Here is an 18126-nt window from a genome sequence, read left to right as displayed (position 1 = left end):
CTCCAGTCACTCGAGGTGCCTAACCAGTTACCAATCATTCGTATACCATGTATCGCACATATTATTCAACACAGTCTAAAAGAGCTTCTTGGTAAAATAGAAGTGAATCCAAGGAATGACAGAGAAGAGACAGAATGGACTGAAAGAGATAGTAGGATACGGCAAGAGAACTGAAAGATTGTGCATACCCTTAACAAGGTAAGGTCCTATTTATTTTACTGTCCTCACTGCTAACGACATAAAAGATTTGACGGCTAGCAATCTTCAATAAGAGCCCCCAACGCCGAGAGAATTTCCTTGATCTTCAGGCTAAAGAACCAAAGCTTGTTCCAATACAAGACGTTCGGACACGTTAGAATTCAACGTATTTAATGCTCCGACATGCAAAGCGCCTGCAGTCTGTTTTGAATAAGGTCTGCTCCCAATACGAGAATTATGAGCTACAACCAAGTCAGGAGGAATGGCGACAGATTGATTACCTTCTTTCAATTACACAACCTTTCTTTACCTTTACGACCTCTCTCTCAAAGACAAAGGAAGTCACTATCTATAGTGTTTTCGCGATCTACAACAACCTGTTCACTCATCTCGAGAAATCTAAGGCACAGCTTGCGCGAAAAAAGGTTGGCTGGAAGAAAGTAATGCTATCTGCCCTACGGGCGGCAAAATTGAAGCTTTCGGAATATTATAGGATGACTGACGAGATTGGTAATGACCTTTATGCAATCGGCACAATCCTAGCGCCACAAAATAAGTTTGAATTCTTTCCCAATAAGGACTGGGAGCCAAATTGGCGTATGCGATACCGTAAGAGCCTCGAGGAGTACCTCGTACCTTATCAACAGCGCTATTCGGAATTACAGCCTACATCAAACAGCCAATTCTCGGTAGGGGAGATCTCTGATGGTGATATCCTCTTAATATCAGCCTCATCTCTCCGGCCACAGATGACCGCTTATGACGAGCTTTCGCAGTATCTTGAAAGTAGTAAGTGATACAGTCATCCCTTCTGTTACTCCAAATAATCTCTCTAGGTATGCAAGTAGTCAACCCGCGGACGTACTGGAAGGATCATCAGCATGAATTTCCTATCCTCGCAAGCTTAGCACGGGACATTCTTACCACGCCTGCTAGTGGGTCTTGTGTTGAGCGGTTATTCAACTCTGCTCGTAATATCTGTCACTACCGCCGAGACTCGCTGAAACCCGAAACTATAAGGGATCTTATGATGTCTATGTGTACGATCAAGTTTGACATGGAGTCCGAACAGCTTTCCCTTATAGAATTTCTACCCGGGAGGCCGAGGCAGCAAGAGAAGAAAAAGAAATTCGGAAAACAGAGGATGAATTCGATCCTATCAGTGATACTGAGGAAGATTCTTTAGTCACTATATCTCAACTTGCTGAACCAGTCAGTCAGCGTGCCCTCGGTAAAATACCAAGGGTAGAAGCTGCTAAAGAAGACCCAGGGCCTTCGATTGAATCAAATGAAGATGATGGAATCTCCCTACCTGATAATACCCACATACAGGGAGAGAGCAGTACTCAGAGGCGTTCGACGTAACCCAAATACATAGTGGGTCAAAGATCAAGTCAATGCTGTCTCAGCCAAAAGGCAAAAGCCCACTCTTGGTGCGGATTTGCTTGACGAATTGGATAAGTCCCACACTTGGCAAATATCCACTTCGGTAGCTGCGGGATTGCGAGACAAACTTCGCTGATCGGACTCATCCTTGAGATTGCCTTCTTCAACCCCCATTGACATGGTTGCCCCTTTTATATGCGGGACCTGTTTCACAGGCTTCTCTACCAGCACACATTTGCGTCGACATGAGGAATCACGTAAGCTTACCTTCCGGCCCTAAACGCGTACGGAGTTAGTCTTAACCTTGCATTCCTAGATTTTCCCGGTCAAAGACATTGTTGCTACTTTTGCGATCGATTGTACCCCCGAAAGTCTGTACAAAATCTCTTCAATCTCGCAGTTACTAACGCAAATTCATAGAGATACTGCCCGGCGTCATGCCAAGACATGCGCGAAGAGACGTGGTCGGCCACTCCCACCAACAGAGCAAAGGGGAAAACCGCGAAAATCATGTGATCTGTGTGCTCACAACAAGACCTCCTGCGATAAAAAATCGCCATGTGGGAACTGTAAAAGCAATGCTAGATCGTGTGATTACAGCCGGGTTATGCTTTCTCCCCAGAAAGAGACTACCAAACCGATAGAGACTCCGTCGCCACCATCCGGGAATTCTCCAGACAGGTTGCTGAAAGCTCGCATACCATTCTTACTACGATATTATGATGCCAATAACACAGTTCTGGATCTGATTCCAGCGCTTGAGGCTGGACGGCCAAAGGCTGTTCATTCTTCCAATCTGTCCTCTCATTCAGGCGAGACAGCTAGTGGGCAGTTGAATGTCACAGAGGGCTTTTTGGAAGAACCGGGCTTTGAAGAACCCCCTTTCATGTGGAACAGTAGCATCGAGTTGAACAACTATGTAATAGCTCAAAGAGCCGAAAATGTGCCCACCAATCACCAAGAAGGCGACATTCTTTCACTGCGCGCTCAAGAGCTGGCGCAGAATTTAAAACCCTTTGCCACATGCACCAAGTCCCAAGCCAATTTGAAAAACGCTGTTGACCAAGGCCTATTTTCAGCGACAAATATACGCCTGTTTGAACATCTCTACGTGCAGCACCATCACAGACATTGCCCAATTATTTATTTTCCAACTTTCCAAGCTGAATCTGCTACCCTGCCTCTCCTGTTGGCTACATTTTTAGGAGGTTCTTTACACTCCTATCCGAGAGACACGTGCTCTCTAGCAGTTGATTGCATTGACATTGCGGAGTCTTATATGTTCAGCTTGTCCGTGTTTAACACAGAAATTCAATACACTGCGACCTATGAGTCGCAGATGTCGGAAAATTACGATATTCTGAAAGCAGTAGTCATTCTACTACAACTACAAATTGGACGCAACGATCCTGATATCCGTCGAAGGGTAAGATACCAGCGATTTCCAATGCTGGTACATGCTGCGCGATCAATCTCACTATTCAGCTCGAGGCACGATCGTGGCTCCACTACTTCAGAAGGGTGGGTTTGGAATGCCCAGTCGGAATCACGGTTAAGGTAAACAAATGTTTCCCGCTTCTTCAGCCTAGTGCATTCAATGTAACTAATCATATGGTGTAGGACTGCTCATTTTATCTTGCTGTTGGACTGCGAATTTGTGACTTCTTTTCGAATTCCTCCCATGATCACGATTCTAGAGTCAACTGGAAATCTTCCTTGTAACGAACTGATGTTTTTTCAAAATCAGTCGTCATTATTGGTAAAAACCCCGCATTCACCTTCCCTAGTTCATGTCATAGATCTCCTCATGGATGGCGCTTGGGATGGGCCTAGTAATCCAGTTTTCAGCAATATCGGGGTATTTGGACTCTTTACTGTTATATCTGGTTTGTCATCCGATTCAAGAGAACCTCTTCCCAATATTCGGCTACAAACTAATTCTTGGTCAGGGCTGCACCTAGTGATGTTCTCGGCCTTTACAAGTCGGATGATCCAACAAAATTTAGCCCCTTTGCATCGGGCGTTGTCTAGATGGAAGATATTATGGGAAGAGTTAATCTCCCAAACTAGCAATGAAGCAGAGATGGAACTAGCTGGTTTTATGGCAAGTGCAAATGAATTGTGGCTTGTTACCAAGGCTATAATGCGGATTGACTCGGAGGAGTACTTCAGTCTATTTGATGGACAATCCCTGCAACCTTTCAACGAACTATTCCCGAGCATCATCGATATGAAAAATCAATGAGAACGAAAGTTCGACTGTTCGACTTTGATTCCAGCTTGAAATCGTATCTATCAACGCCTCGACTTTCCGTGAACATTTAGTGTTAAACGATAATTGATTGCGACGTAAACGATATCTGCAACATGGATCTCGCACTACGCTCCAGGACTGAGAATGGAGAGGACGTGCCTTCTGGACATTCAAGCAAAGAAAGAAAATATCAAAATAAGCAATTCAGAAGCTATTTGCTCGGAGACAAGCTGCAAGACTCTTCAAAGTAAGCCGACGGAAAGGTCAGCAGAGAAGTATAGCGTACATTTGACATCGCTCAAGAGATAGTGAACAATTGGAATTGACTAGAGGCTTTTTCAAATAGCTGGGCTTGTGTTCAAAAAGATCAACATCTAACAATAGTTCGCCCAGTAGTAATGTAATCGGATTTTGGGGCTGAAGGTCATTAATAAGCGTGACTGAGATCATGGCAGATGGAATACCTTGGAAAAGCCAAGACCATCCACCCTGTGCGTTCCGCCACATTTTCGCGTGGGAAAATACCGATTGGATCGATCTGCAGTGGGATAGTTCCTATTGGACTGATGCCTTGTAGGCTCGCCACCTCAGCATCCACAGGTGGGGAACTACTGGATATGACAGGTCTCCCGGACCTAGATGGCTACCGGGTGGCTTGTGGTTGGGCCGAGATTGTCGATCCCCTCGGGGTTACCGTCTCCCGGCCCCTCTGACTAAGCGGCTTCTCGGACTCGGCTCGGAGGAACTTCCGATAGAGTCCGAAAACGGCGGTTGGCACAATCACAAACTGTCTGGGCAGGAAATGAACTGCAGATTATGTTTTCCGGGCTCGGACACGGCTTGAAGGTGATTCGTAGTCAGGTTTAGTGTGAGGAGGGTGCATTCGGGTTGCTATAGTTAGTGGATACTGGAGCAGAAGGGTCCAGAAGTTCTATTTTCTAATGTTCAACGGCTCATATGGTATTCTGGACTCTTCATCAATTGTGTCACTATAACAATGCTTATATGGTGCAGACACCAACATCAAAGAAGGGAGATAGAAGACTGAGTGACTCGGCATTTTGACATGGTCTAGCAAACATTTACACGCAAGCCAGCCTTTCTAGTCGACTTGGATCGTGCCATTGAGGGGCAATGTAAACAGCCTTCTAGAGCAAGAGGTAAAAAAAGGCACTAGAGCCTTTTTAGTCATCGGTCTGCTGCTAGGGGCGTAGAATTCATTCATGCAGGACCTAGAATAACGAATAAGAACTCTTGGGCGCTGTAGGCCTACGGAGTGATGATTTTAATTATGATCTGCTAATGCCATAAGAAGATGGAGTATATTAGAATCCAGGCGGGGTGGCCTGGGCCTCGCTACCGCCGGACGTGGCCGCCTTGGCACCTTGGCGGTCCAACAGAGTTATACATGTTGGAAATTGGATAAACATCTCCCATTTAGGAAATTCTGTTTATGAATCACGAATTCACGACGTATGCAGCTCGGCGGTCCTCAGACCTGACCCTTACTAGTAATAATCCACACGCGTTTTTGACACTTGCAATAGGCTAATCATCTGGCAGAGGTTGACAGCCAAGACAAAATGACGGCATACGCGTGAAACTAGATGGCTAGAGACTTCCGAATTCTTCACCCTGTTCTTTTAGGTGATGCTTTTGACAGAGTATAATCTCCAAGAATTGGTATAAAAGCAGGTACGATTCCCAAGTTGAGAGGAGAGGTCTTCTTCTATCAGCCAATTTCATCAACCTCAAAGATACTCATCATCCTGTCTTTTACAACCAACGCGATGGTTAACCGCAACTCTGACCTTCCCAAGGTAGCGCTTGTCACCGGTGCAAATGGCATCAGCGGGCATGCCATTGTTGAACACCTGATTCGGAGACCAGATACCGAATGGTAAATAAACCTGACGCCCTCATTGCAGATAATTCAGCTGACATCGATGGTGTAGGTCCAAGATTATCGTGACGTCGCGCAGCCAGCTGCAAAGCTACTGGGTTGACCCTCGTGTCGAATTTATCGCACTGGACTTTCTGGAACCAAAGGAAACCATCGTGCGAAAGATGAAAGCTATCTGCAGTGATGTTACACACGCCTACTTTACTTCATACATCCATAACAACGACTTCTTCAAGCTTGCCGAGAAGAACTGTCCCTTGTTTCGAAACTTTCTGGAAGCCATTGACACAGTGTGCCCCAGTTTGGAGCGCGTTTGTCTTCAGACTGGAGGAAAGGTAGGCAAGGATATGGCGTTGGACGAGATAGGATGATCATTGGAGCTGACACAAGACTATTATCCTAGCACTATGGAGTGCAATTCCAAGAGTCCAATACACTCCTTCACGAGGATCTTCCTCGGTATTGCGGGCCCGGCTCGGAATCAATCTTCTACTATCAGCAAGAGGATGATCTCTTCGAGATCCAGAAACGAAGAAACACCTGGCACTACAACATTATTCGCCCTTTTGGTATCGTCGGGTTTACTCCTCAATGTCAGCCTAACCCTCCATTCAGGTGACGCTCCCAATTGACACAAGCTAATCCGAGGACTGTAGTCGCTGGAATGAACGAAGCCGTCCCAATAGCCCAGTACTTCCTCATCTGCCGCGAGCTTGGCGAAGAGCCGAAGTGGCCAGGAAGCCTCAACACCTACCACTCTCCTCAGGGCATGTCTTACTCCCCAGGCATCGCAGATCTGACTATCTTCGCTACGACTCGCGACCACTGCAAAGACGAAGCGTTCAACCACGTCAACGGCGATGTTTTGGTCAGCAAGTTTCTCTGGCAACGACTTGGAGAGCACTTCAACATGCACGCTCCCAACTATTCTTCTGTGCTAGACGAAAAGAAGTCCCAGGTCGACTTGGGGGAGTGGGCCAAGGATAAAGTCCCAGTCTGGGAACGCATTGTTGCCAAATACGGCGGAAGGGTGGATTCCTTCCGAATCGACGCATTTGAGATGATGAACTGGTTTTTCAATCCTAATTGTGATGTTATAACCCCTTATGTGGGCTCGATAAATAAGGCGCGGAAGGCTGGCTGGGGACGTGTTGATGATTCCTACGATATTTGGGCCCTAACTTTGCAGTCCTATGAGAACGCCGGGGTCTTACCAAACCATCGTCAGTTCCATGAGAACTGATTCGAATGGCACGTCATCCCAAAATTCCGACGATTGAATGGAACAAAACCCTCATGTCAAAATAGATTGTAAAGAAAGCTACAGGAAGAGCTGTGGTCGATCTCCTGCGTCAGAGTGTCAGCCGTAGCAGGCTTCATCGCAGCTAGCCGGACGTTGGCTAGCTCAGGTTGGCGCTGTCGACGGCGAGCCAAGATTCAAACCTAATCGAAGAGTAGACTGGCTCGCGGCCCGTAGAGTCATTATGAATGTTCTTGCGTGATTTGCGCCGCGACCGAGGATTTCGTCGGAGTTGGTGTTCGTAATACCCTGCTTTCTGGGGGTGCTTGTGTGGATGATACTTCTGGCACCTGGTATAGTAAGGTGACGAGTGATAGAGACTACAGATAACACTGTTAGTCCTAAGCTACTTCTGGCTACAGTTATCGCCCCTGTTGGAAAAAAAAAATTTTTGTGGATTGAGCTGAAGGCGACTAAATTAGGAAACGACTCCTCCCCCCAAAGGTGCATTGAGTCAAATTATTAGCCATCAGATTGACAGTATTCACTGTGCCCAGCTCCCCTTATTATGTATATTGTCGATCACACCAGCAACAGGAATGGAAAGGGATAACTTGGCGAGTTCAAGTAAAGCACTGTTTCTGGCTGGAGCGATGCTGAAGGCTGGTACAGTTGACAAGAAAGGGTTTAGCTCTTTTGCTACCTAGTTCCGGCAATTGGTAGGGACAACGAATCCGTAGCATGGTATTCATCTTGAAGCCTGGTTCTGACAGAACATGGCCATCCTTTTCCAGGACCGAGCAGAATAGAATCGTGCCGCGTTGCCGAATCTTCCCGCATGATGGAGTCGACTATGTAACGTCAAAGTCCGGCTAATTAATTCCCTCGTGTTGAGGTACTACCGTACTTAGGCAAGGCGCCGGGTTTCCCTCTATCGGTTGAATTATGGGTCGTTTGAGCGCAGGAGGCCTCCGCGTTTCTAACCTTGACCTGGGTCCAATGGCAATGCGAAGGGATTCCTATGGAAGGACCGTGGGCGATTGAGAACTAACACAGTCATCCCTGGTACTTTATGGCCGGAAGAGGAAGTATGAGGGGAGAGCCAGAAACTTCAATCCTTCATATCTAAACCTGGTCAAAGCACGAATCAATGTGGGTGAGCCCTACTTTTCCCCCCGACCTGCATGCACCTAGTGTGCCCTAAGAACAATCTCTGCCCCTTTCAGACCCTCACTCTCAGCCCTGACAGTGATTCTTCCCGACGCACCCACTTTAGCCCGAACAATGCACAAAGCAAGTCCATTTAAATCGATAGGTCAAGGGCTCATTCTTGAGTCTCCCTTGTGAGACGCCGTTGAGGAAGAGCTCTGCCTCGTCACCAGAGGTAAACACGTGGACTGGCGTTACTTCTCCAACTCTATCCGGCCACGTCCAGTGGGGAATGATACGCCATTGGAAAGTCTGGCCGCCAGCGTGACTGGTAGAGATAGAATCGCTCTTTCTTAAAGCCTGAGAGATCGATGATTCCGGAATACGCACTGCGGGCCTCGTCGTAGGGGTATGGCTCGCCGAGGTAGTCTCAACCCGCCCAGATGAATCCACCAGCGGCGAAGGGGTGCTCGTCCTGAGTTAAGAGGACCCTATCAGGAGAAGACCCACTGTCGGAAGAATACAGCTCGTATGCAGAGATTTCAAGAGCGCTCGAGTTCCCACCAGCTGTATCGTTTATGGGCGAACTTATATAATTCGTGACCGGAAACATGAACGAACCTCGACTGCTCAGCGACCACGCGACTTCGCTACCAAAAACAAGCTTATCGGGATGGGCGTCATGGAACGCGTCATATTGTGGTTTCCCGCGGTTTCCAACCAAGCGCGTGTATGCAGGACCATACCGCATGTCTTCGCCTTGGTAGTTTAAATTTATGATTTCGACCACTTCAGTGTACAAACTAGTCGGCGTGGATCGATGAATCGAGCCTGTTGACGGACGGGTCGTATCTTCCTCGATGACGATATTTCTGAGGTATGTGGTGATCTCAGCTGTCTCCGCGTCGTAGTTCCCTTGCTCGCCTACTTCATTACCGTAACTCCAGACAATGACAGAAAGATGGTTTCGGTCCCGACTAAAAGTCATCCTTGTGGGTGCTCTTCTGCGGCAGTGGGTTCCATAACCCCATCCATCTCCAAATCCTTGTAGAGCTTGTTTCGTTGATGTCGCCATTTCCGGCATTCAAAAAGAAGATGGTGTACTGTCCCCTTTGATAAGCCACAATCTCTGCAGGTTGCATCCTTTTAGGCCTTAATCCGATGTAGGTATGCTCCAATAGCGGCATGTCCTGATTTCAGTCGAAAAACCTGCTCGCTAGATGTTGGGGAGCCACCACAAGTGCAGGATTCAGTCGCCAGTTCCTCCCTGGCCTGTACGTCCGTTGACCTTGTTGAGATCGCTGGCTAAGCTCCTTAGTGAGCCATCTATGCTTCTGTGTTACAATGGCCTTTGTCCGGGCTCTGCGGGCAAAAGCCAAATAGATCTCTTTTGGGCCTCTCCCTGGTGGCTTATTAGCTGCCCGCTTTGCTACCCGGTCAGCTCTCTCATTTCCTTCTACCACCGCATGTCCCGGAACCCACTGGATGGTGGGTTGACAACCTTGAGTAAGGAGTAGTGTGCTTGTATTCAAAAGCAGAGCGAGTAGACTAGATGGCAAACAACCTTGAAGCCACCACGGTATCAGCAATACAGCGTCTAATTCAAAGTCAAAGGAAAAAAAGCTTTCAATCATCGCTTAAGGCGCTAGGTGCTGCTACAAAGGATGTTCTGTCGCTCAACAAGCTATTGACAACTGGGGATGATTAATTAGCCCGAAACAAAGACTCGCAGCAGAAGCAAGAGGCGGGCCAACGCGACCATCCAGGAGCAATAATCAAAGCTCTGTGCGGAGGAAGGGAAAAATAACGACTTCACTGACATGTTTTCCCAGATGGCTAAGAGGCGGGCAGAGGAGAGTAATGATCTTCAGGCACAGGCCAGCATTGACAGCATTAAAGCAGTGAAGAAAAAAGAAACTGAACTGAAAAAAAAGGTGGAACACACTGAGCAGGCAACTCATCAATCCTCTTGCTGCATCCTACCCGCGAAAATGATCTGCGGAGGTAGTTCGCTGCCTATAGCATTAATCGTGACGATTGAAGTGGCCCATTCGCTATTTTCGGGTTGAATAAATCTTGCGTTCGTCTCACGGGGTTCTGTATTGCATTATAAAAGCCTTTGAAAGGTGTCCTGCCGCGTCCATGCTTTCGAGTGTCGTTGTACATGGGGCTCTGGCCAATGGATAACATCATGTGCATTACACCGGAACTGACTGTGAAGAAAGGTGGTCAACATCCATGATCCAGGCTGAGCCGGTACTTGATAGTAATTTACCACAGGATCTTCAATAGTACTTATAAGCGGGAATTTTGGGGAAAGTGGTTGCGTTTTATAAAGGAGCCAAGAATTGTGATTGTCAGCAGCGGCGGACATCGGTTAAATCCTATTCGGTTCGATGACTACAACTGCGATGTATGTACAAACGTGTTCCTATCGAGGAAAGAAAGCTAACAAAGTAAGTCTTGTAAATGGCAAAACACATGACGTACGGTAGGCACATAGAAAGCTGTTAATATTCAGTTGTAGATGATTATCATAGGACCTTATGTACTTTGACGACGCATTTCGTTAGGTTTGGTGAAGGGTGATGGGCAAGAAGAAAGACTGGACGGACAGGACGGGCACTTTATAGAATGCAGATTTCTTCCATACCTAGAAATTTATAATTGGATAAGGAAAGCCATGTCTCACTTCTATCGTGATCACGAACAACATGATCGATTTTGCGAATTCAACATCGAGAAGCTGTACTCTATTGTAAGGAAAGGTGGAAAGAATTTCTGTATGCCTACTGGCTTTCACCTTAAGTCCGTTACATTTCGTCATGCTAGGAGAATCTGGTTTCTTCTGTAAATGTATAAAAGAAGACCAAGCTTCTTGGTAAGACTAAAGCGTATATGTATGCCATCCACTAAGACTTACAGTATCACCGTCCTCCATACGGGCTTTTTTTTTGGCCTTTTGCTAATATCCAAATTCCATCACGATTGTTTTTTTTTTTTTTTCTTTGTTAGAGGACGGCTAAGCCATGAAGGAAATCATGCATGCTGCACTAGGGGCTGTTTACAGTCCCTCGCTGCTTAGTGCTTACATATTCAAATCTGGTCCTTCTGGACATGATCGTTACCATCCTTGTCATGGTATTGATAACTTCCGACATCCTGATAACGATGATGGCTGAATTAGTCACAATATTAAAGAACTGGTAGAGCGGTCATTCAGTTGACATAATATACATTTCTCTATTGACAAACTGTAATCAGCTTTGCTCAATCACCGATAAGACGACTCACCTCTAATAACTTGCAGCAAGTAACAACTCGGCTCCAAAGAACCCCGCGTAGCAGCTAAAGGCGAAAGGAAGCTATAGGAAAGATATAGAAGGGCTAGGGATGGTCGACAAAGTAGCAAGGCAAATTCGTACGCTTGCCACTCGATTCTGCAGGGTGTAGTCCCAGCCTGTTGCTCTAGTCTAAAGTCGTGGGGCCTCATGCAATAATATCACACTTAAGTATGTGTAATCCAATGTGACTTCAACATCATCTTGGCTCTAGATATGTAGGACAAAATCTGTAGAACTGTAATGCACTATACTATTTGGCGATAAATTAGTATTGATGTGGGGATAGGAAGGTACGCAAAAGTAGTCTATTGCCACTAAACTGTATGTGCTGGTCGCCGCAGCTGAGCTTCATCGATATTGGATGCTCTTCACAAGAAACGGTCGCTCGGAAAAGAAGCGGTGCGATAGCATTCGAGCTTCGGAGTTCGGAGACTAAGGGCACCCGTTGTAGTGGTATGCTTCGCGTATATTTGGAGCTTTAGATTCCGAAACCGTGATTCCAAGAATGTTGCTACAAACTACGTCTTAATGTTAGCTAGGTCGTGATATATAGTAGTTATATCACAGGATGCTGGGTTTTCACGCTATTATTCACAATTTCAGAAGGCAGCAGGCTTTTGGTCCAGCAGTTTGTCAAATAACAAGGGCCGCAGGGAAAATCCGCTGCTCGAGTTGAGTTAATGTTATGTTACCTAACTGTTACCTAAGCCGCCCAGACACAAGTGTAAACACTTATCAATGAACCTCTCTGCTGCAACGAAGACTCTTACCAGCCGTTTTCTAAGATGGCAGCACCCCAGATATTCCAGCTTTCAGTGGCATCTGCATTCAATGGCCTGGATCCGCAGTAAAAGCTTTATGCTCATTACATGGCTAAGTATACAGCCCTCTGAACTTCACGCGGCTTGACGGAGAAACTGCATATTAAACATATTTCAGAGCCGCATGGAGTGGCTCGCGGATTATATTCCGACAATTATCTCCAGAAGCCAACGCTGTATTTGATTTTATCATGGAGCTCTATAATAGTTGCCATGGTGAATGGGAGCGCCTTGCGGCTCTGGCTAACCTCGATTTCTTCGATATCCAATTATTTCCAGACTAAGCTGCGACTTTTCTCTCCAAAAGTTTACGCCTGCTATTCCTGAAGACAAGCTCGCACATTTAGTCGCCTCCGGTTGCCCCAATGCAGCTGTTCTTTGGGAACAAATTCGGGGTCCCATGTTTCAAAAAACGCCACTCAGCCTAGGACCTCCATCTCAACTGACCCAGAGTACGTACTATCCGGGACTCGAAGGTCCCTCATTTCAGGAAGATGTGGCCTTTGTTTCGAAGGTCATGAATGAGTTAACAATTCTCCCGGAAAACACCCGCCTGGAGAAAAGATACCTTGCATCGGAAAATGATGTGTTCGATATACTTCAAGTATCAAATTATGCCAACCTTCCTAGGTACTGGGTTGTCCTTCAATTCATCGTGAATCCCTTAGTTACAATCGTAGCCGGTGGAAACGTTCCATCTGGGCTGAACTCGTCAACCAGTGACTTGGACACTCAAGGAAGCTGTTGTGCGTCTATAGCAGCTTTGCAGTCGTCAGTTCAATGACCGTTCTGGAAGTCTGGAGCGGCAATAGAACCTGCGGACTGCCTAGGGTTATTTACGTTCGCATTTAAATTCAGTACTGTGCTACCCTGCATAGAACATAAGTATAAGGAAAATAACACGAATGGAAGAACAACTAAATTGAAAGCATCCCAAAATTCAATCCCACCCTATTTCCGGTGCCAGCAGCCATAAATAGAATAAACCCAACAAAGCTAATGTGAAGGAAAACTTGTAAATAACGAGGCAAAAAGCGCACTCGATCATCGTCCCGTGATGTAATCTCTGTTCTGGATGGTCACACTTTTGGTCATATGGTTGACCTTGTAGACTCCGACAAGTCGAGAGGCGAGTTCGAACTGGAAGGTCCAATGTCAGTAATCCGGTCGATCATCCGCGCAAAGGTCTGATCTGGAGACATACCATGTTGTTTCGCAGGGAGATAACGATGAATTGTGCGTTCTTGGTTCTCTCCTTGATGTACGAGGCGACGATTGAGACCTGAAGGATGCAGATTAGTTGAGATCTCTCTCGTCTGAAAGGGTTGAATACTCACGTTTCGGAAATCCAGGGCGGCGTCGATTTCGTCCATGACGTACAGCGGAGTAGGCTTGTAGTGATGCAGAGCGAAGACCAGAGCCAAACTGGACAGGGTCTTCTCACCACCGGACAGGTTACCGATGTTCTTCCAACTCTTCTTCGGGGGCATGACGGAGAACAGAATGCCCTCCGAGAAGGGATCCAAAGAGTCAACCAGTTCCAACTCAGCGTTACCACCCATTGTGATCATCTGGTACATCTCCTTGAGTCGGAGCGAGATGATGCCGAATCCTTCCATGAACCCGTTCAGCCGGGACGACCTGAGACCGTCCAGACGTGCCTTGGCGCTATCGCGAGTAGTCAAGGCAGTCGCCAGATCCGCCGAGCGAGCTTGGTGCTCAGCCGTCCGGCGACGGTACTCATCAATGACCGAGAGATCAACCGAAGCGTTCTGACTCTTCTCCTCGAGAGCTGCGATAACCGCTTTAAGAGACTCTTTGTTCATCTCAGACAGCTCGTCCTTGGTATAGGTCTGGAGTTCTGTGGCTTCCTGATCCTCCCCCAGATCGCTGACGTTTTGCAATGTCAACTTGGACAGCTTCTCTTGCCAGTATCGTCCACGCTTTTCGTTCTCCGACAGAGCCTTCTGGTTCTCCTCGAGCTTATTCCGCATCTCAATTTCGGTAGCTCTGCTTTCGTTCAACTCGGCGACTTTCTCGTCCAATTGAGATTTCAGAGTCGAGAGTTCCTCTTTCTTGGTCTCAAGGGCCTTCGTAATGTAAGTTTCTGTTTCATTCATTTTTATGAACCACTTACCTCTTGCGCTTCCTCCACCTTTTGCCTCCAGCCGGACGCGTCGCTGTCCTGGTTGGCGACGTCTTCCGCGAGCTTCTCTAGATCTTCGGCAATATGCTGAAGTTCGTCTTCGGCATCAGCACGGGTCTTTTGGTGCTTCACGATCGACTTCTCGTTCTTGGACTTTCCAACTTCGGCGTTGGAAATCTCGTCCGAGAGAAGGCTGATCTGCTCCTTAAGCCCATCCACCTTAGCCTTCTGACTCCTCAGGCGCACACCACCAACTTCCATGATTTTGTTCTGGAGCGATTGGATTTCCTCCTCGATGACTCCTTTCTGGCTGCGGAGGTCTTCGATCTCCTCATCCAATGCGGAAATTTGCTTCTCGAGACCGGTCGTCTGGCTGGCATCAGTCTTGGAGGGCTTGTGGGCAGCACCCAATTCCTTGACGCGGCGCTGTGCATCTGCAAGACTGCGATTGGTACTCTCGATCTCAATCATGATCTTTTGGATCTTTGTCTCCATGCGAGGAATCTCCTGAGACTTCTCCCGAAGCGAAGCTTCAATGTGGCGTTGCTTTTCCTGGAAAGCCTGGAACTTTTTCTCCATCTCCCCAAGGTCACCTTCAAGCTTCGACACCTGCTCCCGGCTCGTTTCGGCCACTTGTTTCGACGACATACCGCCTCGCGCAACACGCGTGCCACCACCACTCATAGTACCGGATGTGTCGATAAGCTGGCCGTCAAGCGTAACTACCCTCCACCGACGAGCACCATAAGCGATACGGTTGGCCTGCTCAAGGTCCTTTGCGACCAAAGTGTTTTGCATCACGCTGTAGAAAGCCGGCGCAAATTTGGGATCTTTGGGATTGACCAAATCGAATAGTCGTGGAACATTTTCGGGGGTGGAGACGGCGGACATGTCTCGCCGGGGAAGGCGATCCAGAAGGATGAAGTTGGCACGACCAAGATTGTTCTTTCGGAGATAGTCGATACACTGCTGACCAACCTCCACCGTGTCGACGACCATATTATCTAGGGCAGGGCAGGCGGTGGAAATAGCGACATCGTACTCCTGGTCAATCGTGCCCAAGTTACCAAGTCTTCCATGGAATCCATCGATACGACCGGACTCCTTCAGACGCATCAGACCAGACAACACGCTGCCGCGATTCTGAGTGCTGGCCAAGCTAGCTCTTGCCTCCTCAGCCTTCTGCCGAGCGTTAGAGACATGAGTGCGGACTTCGGGCTCCTTGTGAGAATATTTCTTTAGGTCGTGCTTCAGTTTCGCCAGCTCTTCCTCGAGGGTGACTTTTTGGGCCTTGCGCTCCTCAAGGTCAGCCTCTTTGGTAGCCAGTGTCTCCTCAATCGACGACACCTTGCTCTGAGCTTCTTCAAGTTGCACTGCACCGGCGTTGCTTCTCTCGCGAATGATGTCGAGCTCACTCTGGGCCACGGCAACCGCGGAAACCTTTTTGTTGATCTTCTCATCCCAAGGCTCCAGGGACTTTTGCTTTGCGGTGACCTTATCGGAAAGACCCTGCGTTTTTCCTTTCAGACTTTCACGGATCTCCGACAACTCAGCCTCCTCAGCCTGCATCTCCTTCTCCAGCTGTGCGGTCTCTTTCGTCTTGTTCTCGATATCATTAGTATGCTTCTCCACCAGGCTTTCACACTCCGACGCAGCTAGGCGGGCGGTCTGCATGGACTTTTCCAGCTTTTTCTGTTTACCGGCTAAGAATTTTTTCTTCTCCTCGAACTTAACTGTCTCCTTATCGTACTTGGCCATTTCTTTGGCCAGAGACTGCGTCTCCTTCTCCATGCTTTCGTACGCGCGCATGCCGCGCTTGTAGGCCTTCTCCATTTCCTTGATGCCGGACTCGTTGCCTTCGTGTTTCTCGAGTTCCATGTTCAGAAGCTCCTGCATTTGAAGGATGGCCTCTTCCGTGACTCGAATGTTGTCGGCGCATTCGTCCATGTAGATTTGATACAGTGCCGACTGCTTATGGGACAGCTCATTTTCGTCGCGAATAAAGGCAAGGGCTTTATTTTTCTTATCCTCTAAGCCAGTCTTCTCTTTTTCGACATGCTGAACACGGTTATTCTTTTCCATGCAGACATCGTTGAGTGTCTCCAGTTCCGCGGCCGCTTCGTCGATGGGTTGCTTATATTTCGAAGTGCCGATGATGTCTTCAAGATACTCCAACAGTCCGTCCTCGTGTTCGTTCATCGCTTTGGCTTTCATCTGAGCGATGGATTCGACTTCACCTTGCAGAATCAGGAAACGTTTGTGGTCAAGATCGATTCCGCGGTCCCGAAGTAGGCCTGTCACCGCGGTGAAGTTTGTCTCTTTGCCGTTCATGTAGTATTTGCTGGTATTGTTTTTGAATGCCTTTCGGGAAATGATCAGTTGGGAATCTGGGACGATATCGTGTAGGCCGTCGGGCCGGTCGAAAACCTCTTGGAAATGAACCTCGACCTCGCAGAAGGGCAGGTTCGGGTGGTTAGCCGAGTTGTGAATCAGCGCAGAGATCTTGCCCTGTCGCATCTTGCTTGCTCGAAAACCGAAGACAAACAGCAGCGCATCGATGACGTTCGACTTTCCGGATCCGTTTGGCCCGACGATGGAGGAAAAGGAGGCGTGGAAGGGCCCGACAACCTGCTTTCCTGCGTAACTTTTGAAGTTCATCAGTATCAAGTTTTTCATCATCAGCCGCGATTTGGGTCCCGAGGGTTCTTCCGGGGGCTCCGAAGGGTTCAGCGTTCGCGACTTCAACATGATGTCCATGGGTTTCTCGAGGATGGTGGTATTGGGGTTGATGGCAGAGACCTGGGACTTCGGATCCTCAGCAGGCTCCTCGGCGGGTTGTTCGGCGGGCTCAGGCGGCGGCGGCTGGTTTACGGCGGAGTCGGTGATATCGCCGAGGGGGGGCACACTGCCTCGCTGGGATCGCGTTTGGGATTGCGGCGACTCTGAGGGCTCTGGAGTTGGGAGTAAGGAATGTGTTGAAATTGGCGCCAAAGAGCCGCGACTCTTGCGGGGGTGATGAGGCATACTTCTTCTTTTCTTGGCCGAAGCGTCTTTCTGTGTCGGTGTTCCGGGCTCTTCTTCTTCAATCGTCGCGACTGTTTCGCCTTCGTCGTTTGCATTGCTGATTTGCGACGACTCGAGGTCCTCCGTCGTTTGCGATCTTCGGGACCTCCGCGAGGTGCGTGCGGTACTGGGGGTGGCGCTCGGTGGGGGCATTTCGGAGGTCACACGTCGCGAAGTCCTCCTCGAAGACGTGGTCTTCTGTTGGGGAACCGGGGTGTATTCTTCTTCTTCTTCTTCTTCTTCTTCTTCCTCCTCCTCGTCATCTTCATCTCCATCGGGGTTGGACTGGGTGGGGGTAACATTTCCGGCATCTTCCTCGGAGGAGGACTCTTCCATGGCATAACTCCGTCGGGAGGCGGTAGATCGCCGGGACGGGCGACCCTTTGCAACTGAGGACATTATGTGAGGGGGGGATAGATTGGCGATGAGGGCCTCATAAGGGTGGAGGAGGGACAGGCGGAGATGTCTTTGTTGGAAAAAGCGGCGGACGGAAGTGGGTTGTTTACATTGTCTCCCGATCGGGGAAAGCGCCTCTTTCTGCCACAACAATTCGATGCCTTAGTCATTGTGTCGATGTCTCACCGCCTGCCGCACTGGCTCGGGGTGCCTGAGTCAGCGGTAA

General features: G+C 48.3%; 4 protein-coding genes across 4 annotated transcripts; 2 read left to right on the top strand and 2 right to left on the bottom strand.

Moving 5' to 3' along the window:
- Window positions 1-371: 371 nt before the first annotated feature.
- KD926_000658 (uncharacterized protein) lies at window positions 372-3829 on the top strand (the record flags this gene model as incomplete). Its single annotated transcript, XM_053104463.1, has 6 exons — window positions 372-987; window positions 1035-1230; window positions 1284-1559; window positions 2185-3141; window positions 3205-3470; window positions 3534-3829. The coding sequence occupies 6 exons, from the start codon at window positions 372-374 to the stop codon at window positions 3827-3829; spliced, it is 2607 nt and encodes an 868-aa protein (XP_052952277.1).
- A 1799-nt stretch (window positions 3830-5628) lies between these two features.
- Window positions 5629-6984, top strand: KD926_000657 (SDR family oxidoreductase; the record flags this gene model as incomplete). Its single annotated transcript, XM_053104462.1, has 4 exons — window positions 5629-5738; window positions 5794-6076; window positions 6145-6334; window positions 6398-6984. 4 exons carry the CDS (start codon window positions 5629-5631, stop codon window positions 6982-6984), a joined length of 1170 nt encoding a protein of 389 aa, XP_052952276.1.
- Window positions 6985-8560: 1576 nt separating this feature from the next.
- On the bottom strand, window positions 8561-9214 carry KD926_000656 (Beta-galactosidase; the record flags this gene model as incomplete). The annotated part of the gene is made up of 1 exon (XM_053104461.1): window positions 8561-9214. The coding sequence occupies one exon, from the start codon at window positions 9212-9214 to the stop codon at window positions 8561-8563; it is 654 nt and encodes a 217-aa protein (XP_052952275.1).
- Window positions 9215-13339: 4125 nt separating this feature from the next.
- Window positions 13340-17903, bottom strand: smc4 (condensin subunit SMC4; the record flags this gene model as incomplete). Its single annotated transcript, XM_053104460.1, has 4 exons — window positions 13340-13435; window positions 13500-13577; window positions 13633-14385; window positions 14433-17903. 4 exons carry the CDS (start codon window positions 17901-17903, stop codon window positions 13340-13342), a joined length of 4398 nt encoding a protein of 1465 aa, XP_052952274.1.
- Between the last annotated feature and the right edge of the window lie 223 nt (window positions 17904-18126).

This window comes from Aspergillus affinis, assembly GCF_023601865.1.
Source record: "Aspergillus affinis strain CMG 70 chromosome Unknown NODE_112_length_118489_cov_85_125139, whole genome shotgun sequence".
In the NCBI taxonomy this organism is placed as follows: domain Eukaryota; kingdom Fungi; phylum Ascomycota; class Eurotiomycetes; order Eurotiales; family Aspergillaceae; genus Aspergillus; species Aspergillus affinis.
Note: the sequence above shows the minus strand (reverse complement) of the source record. Positions and strands in the feature narration are given on the sequence as shown.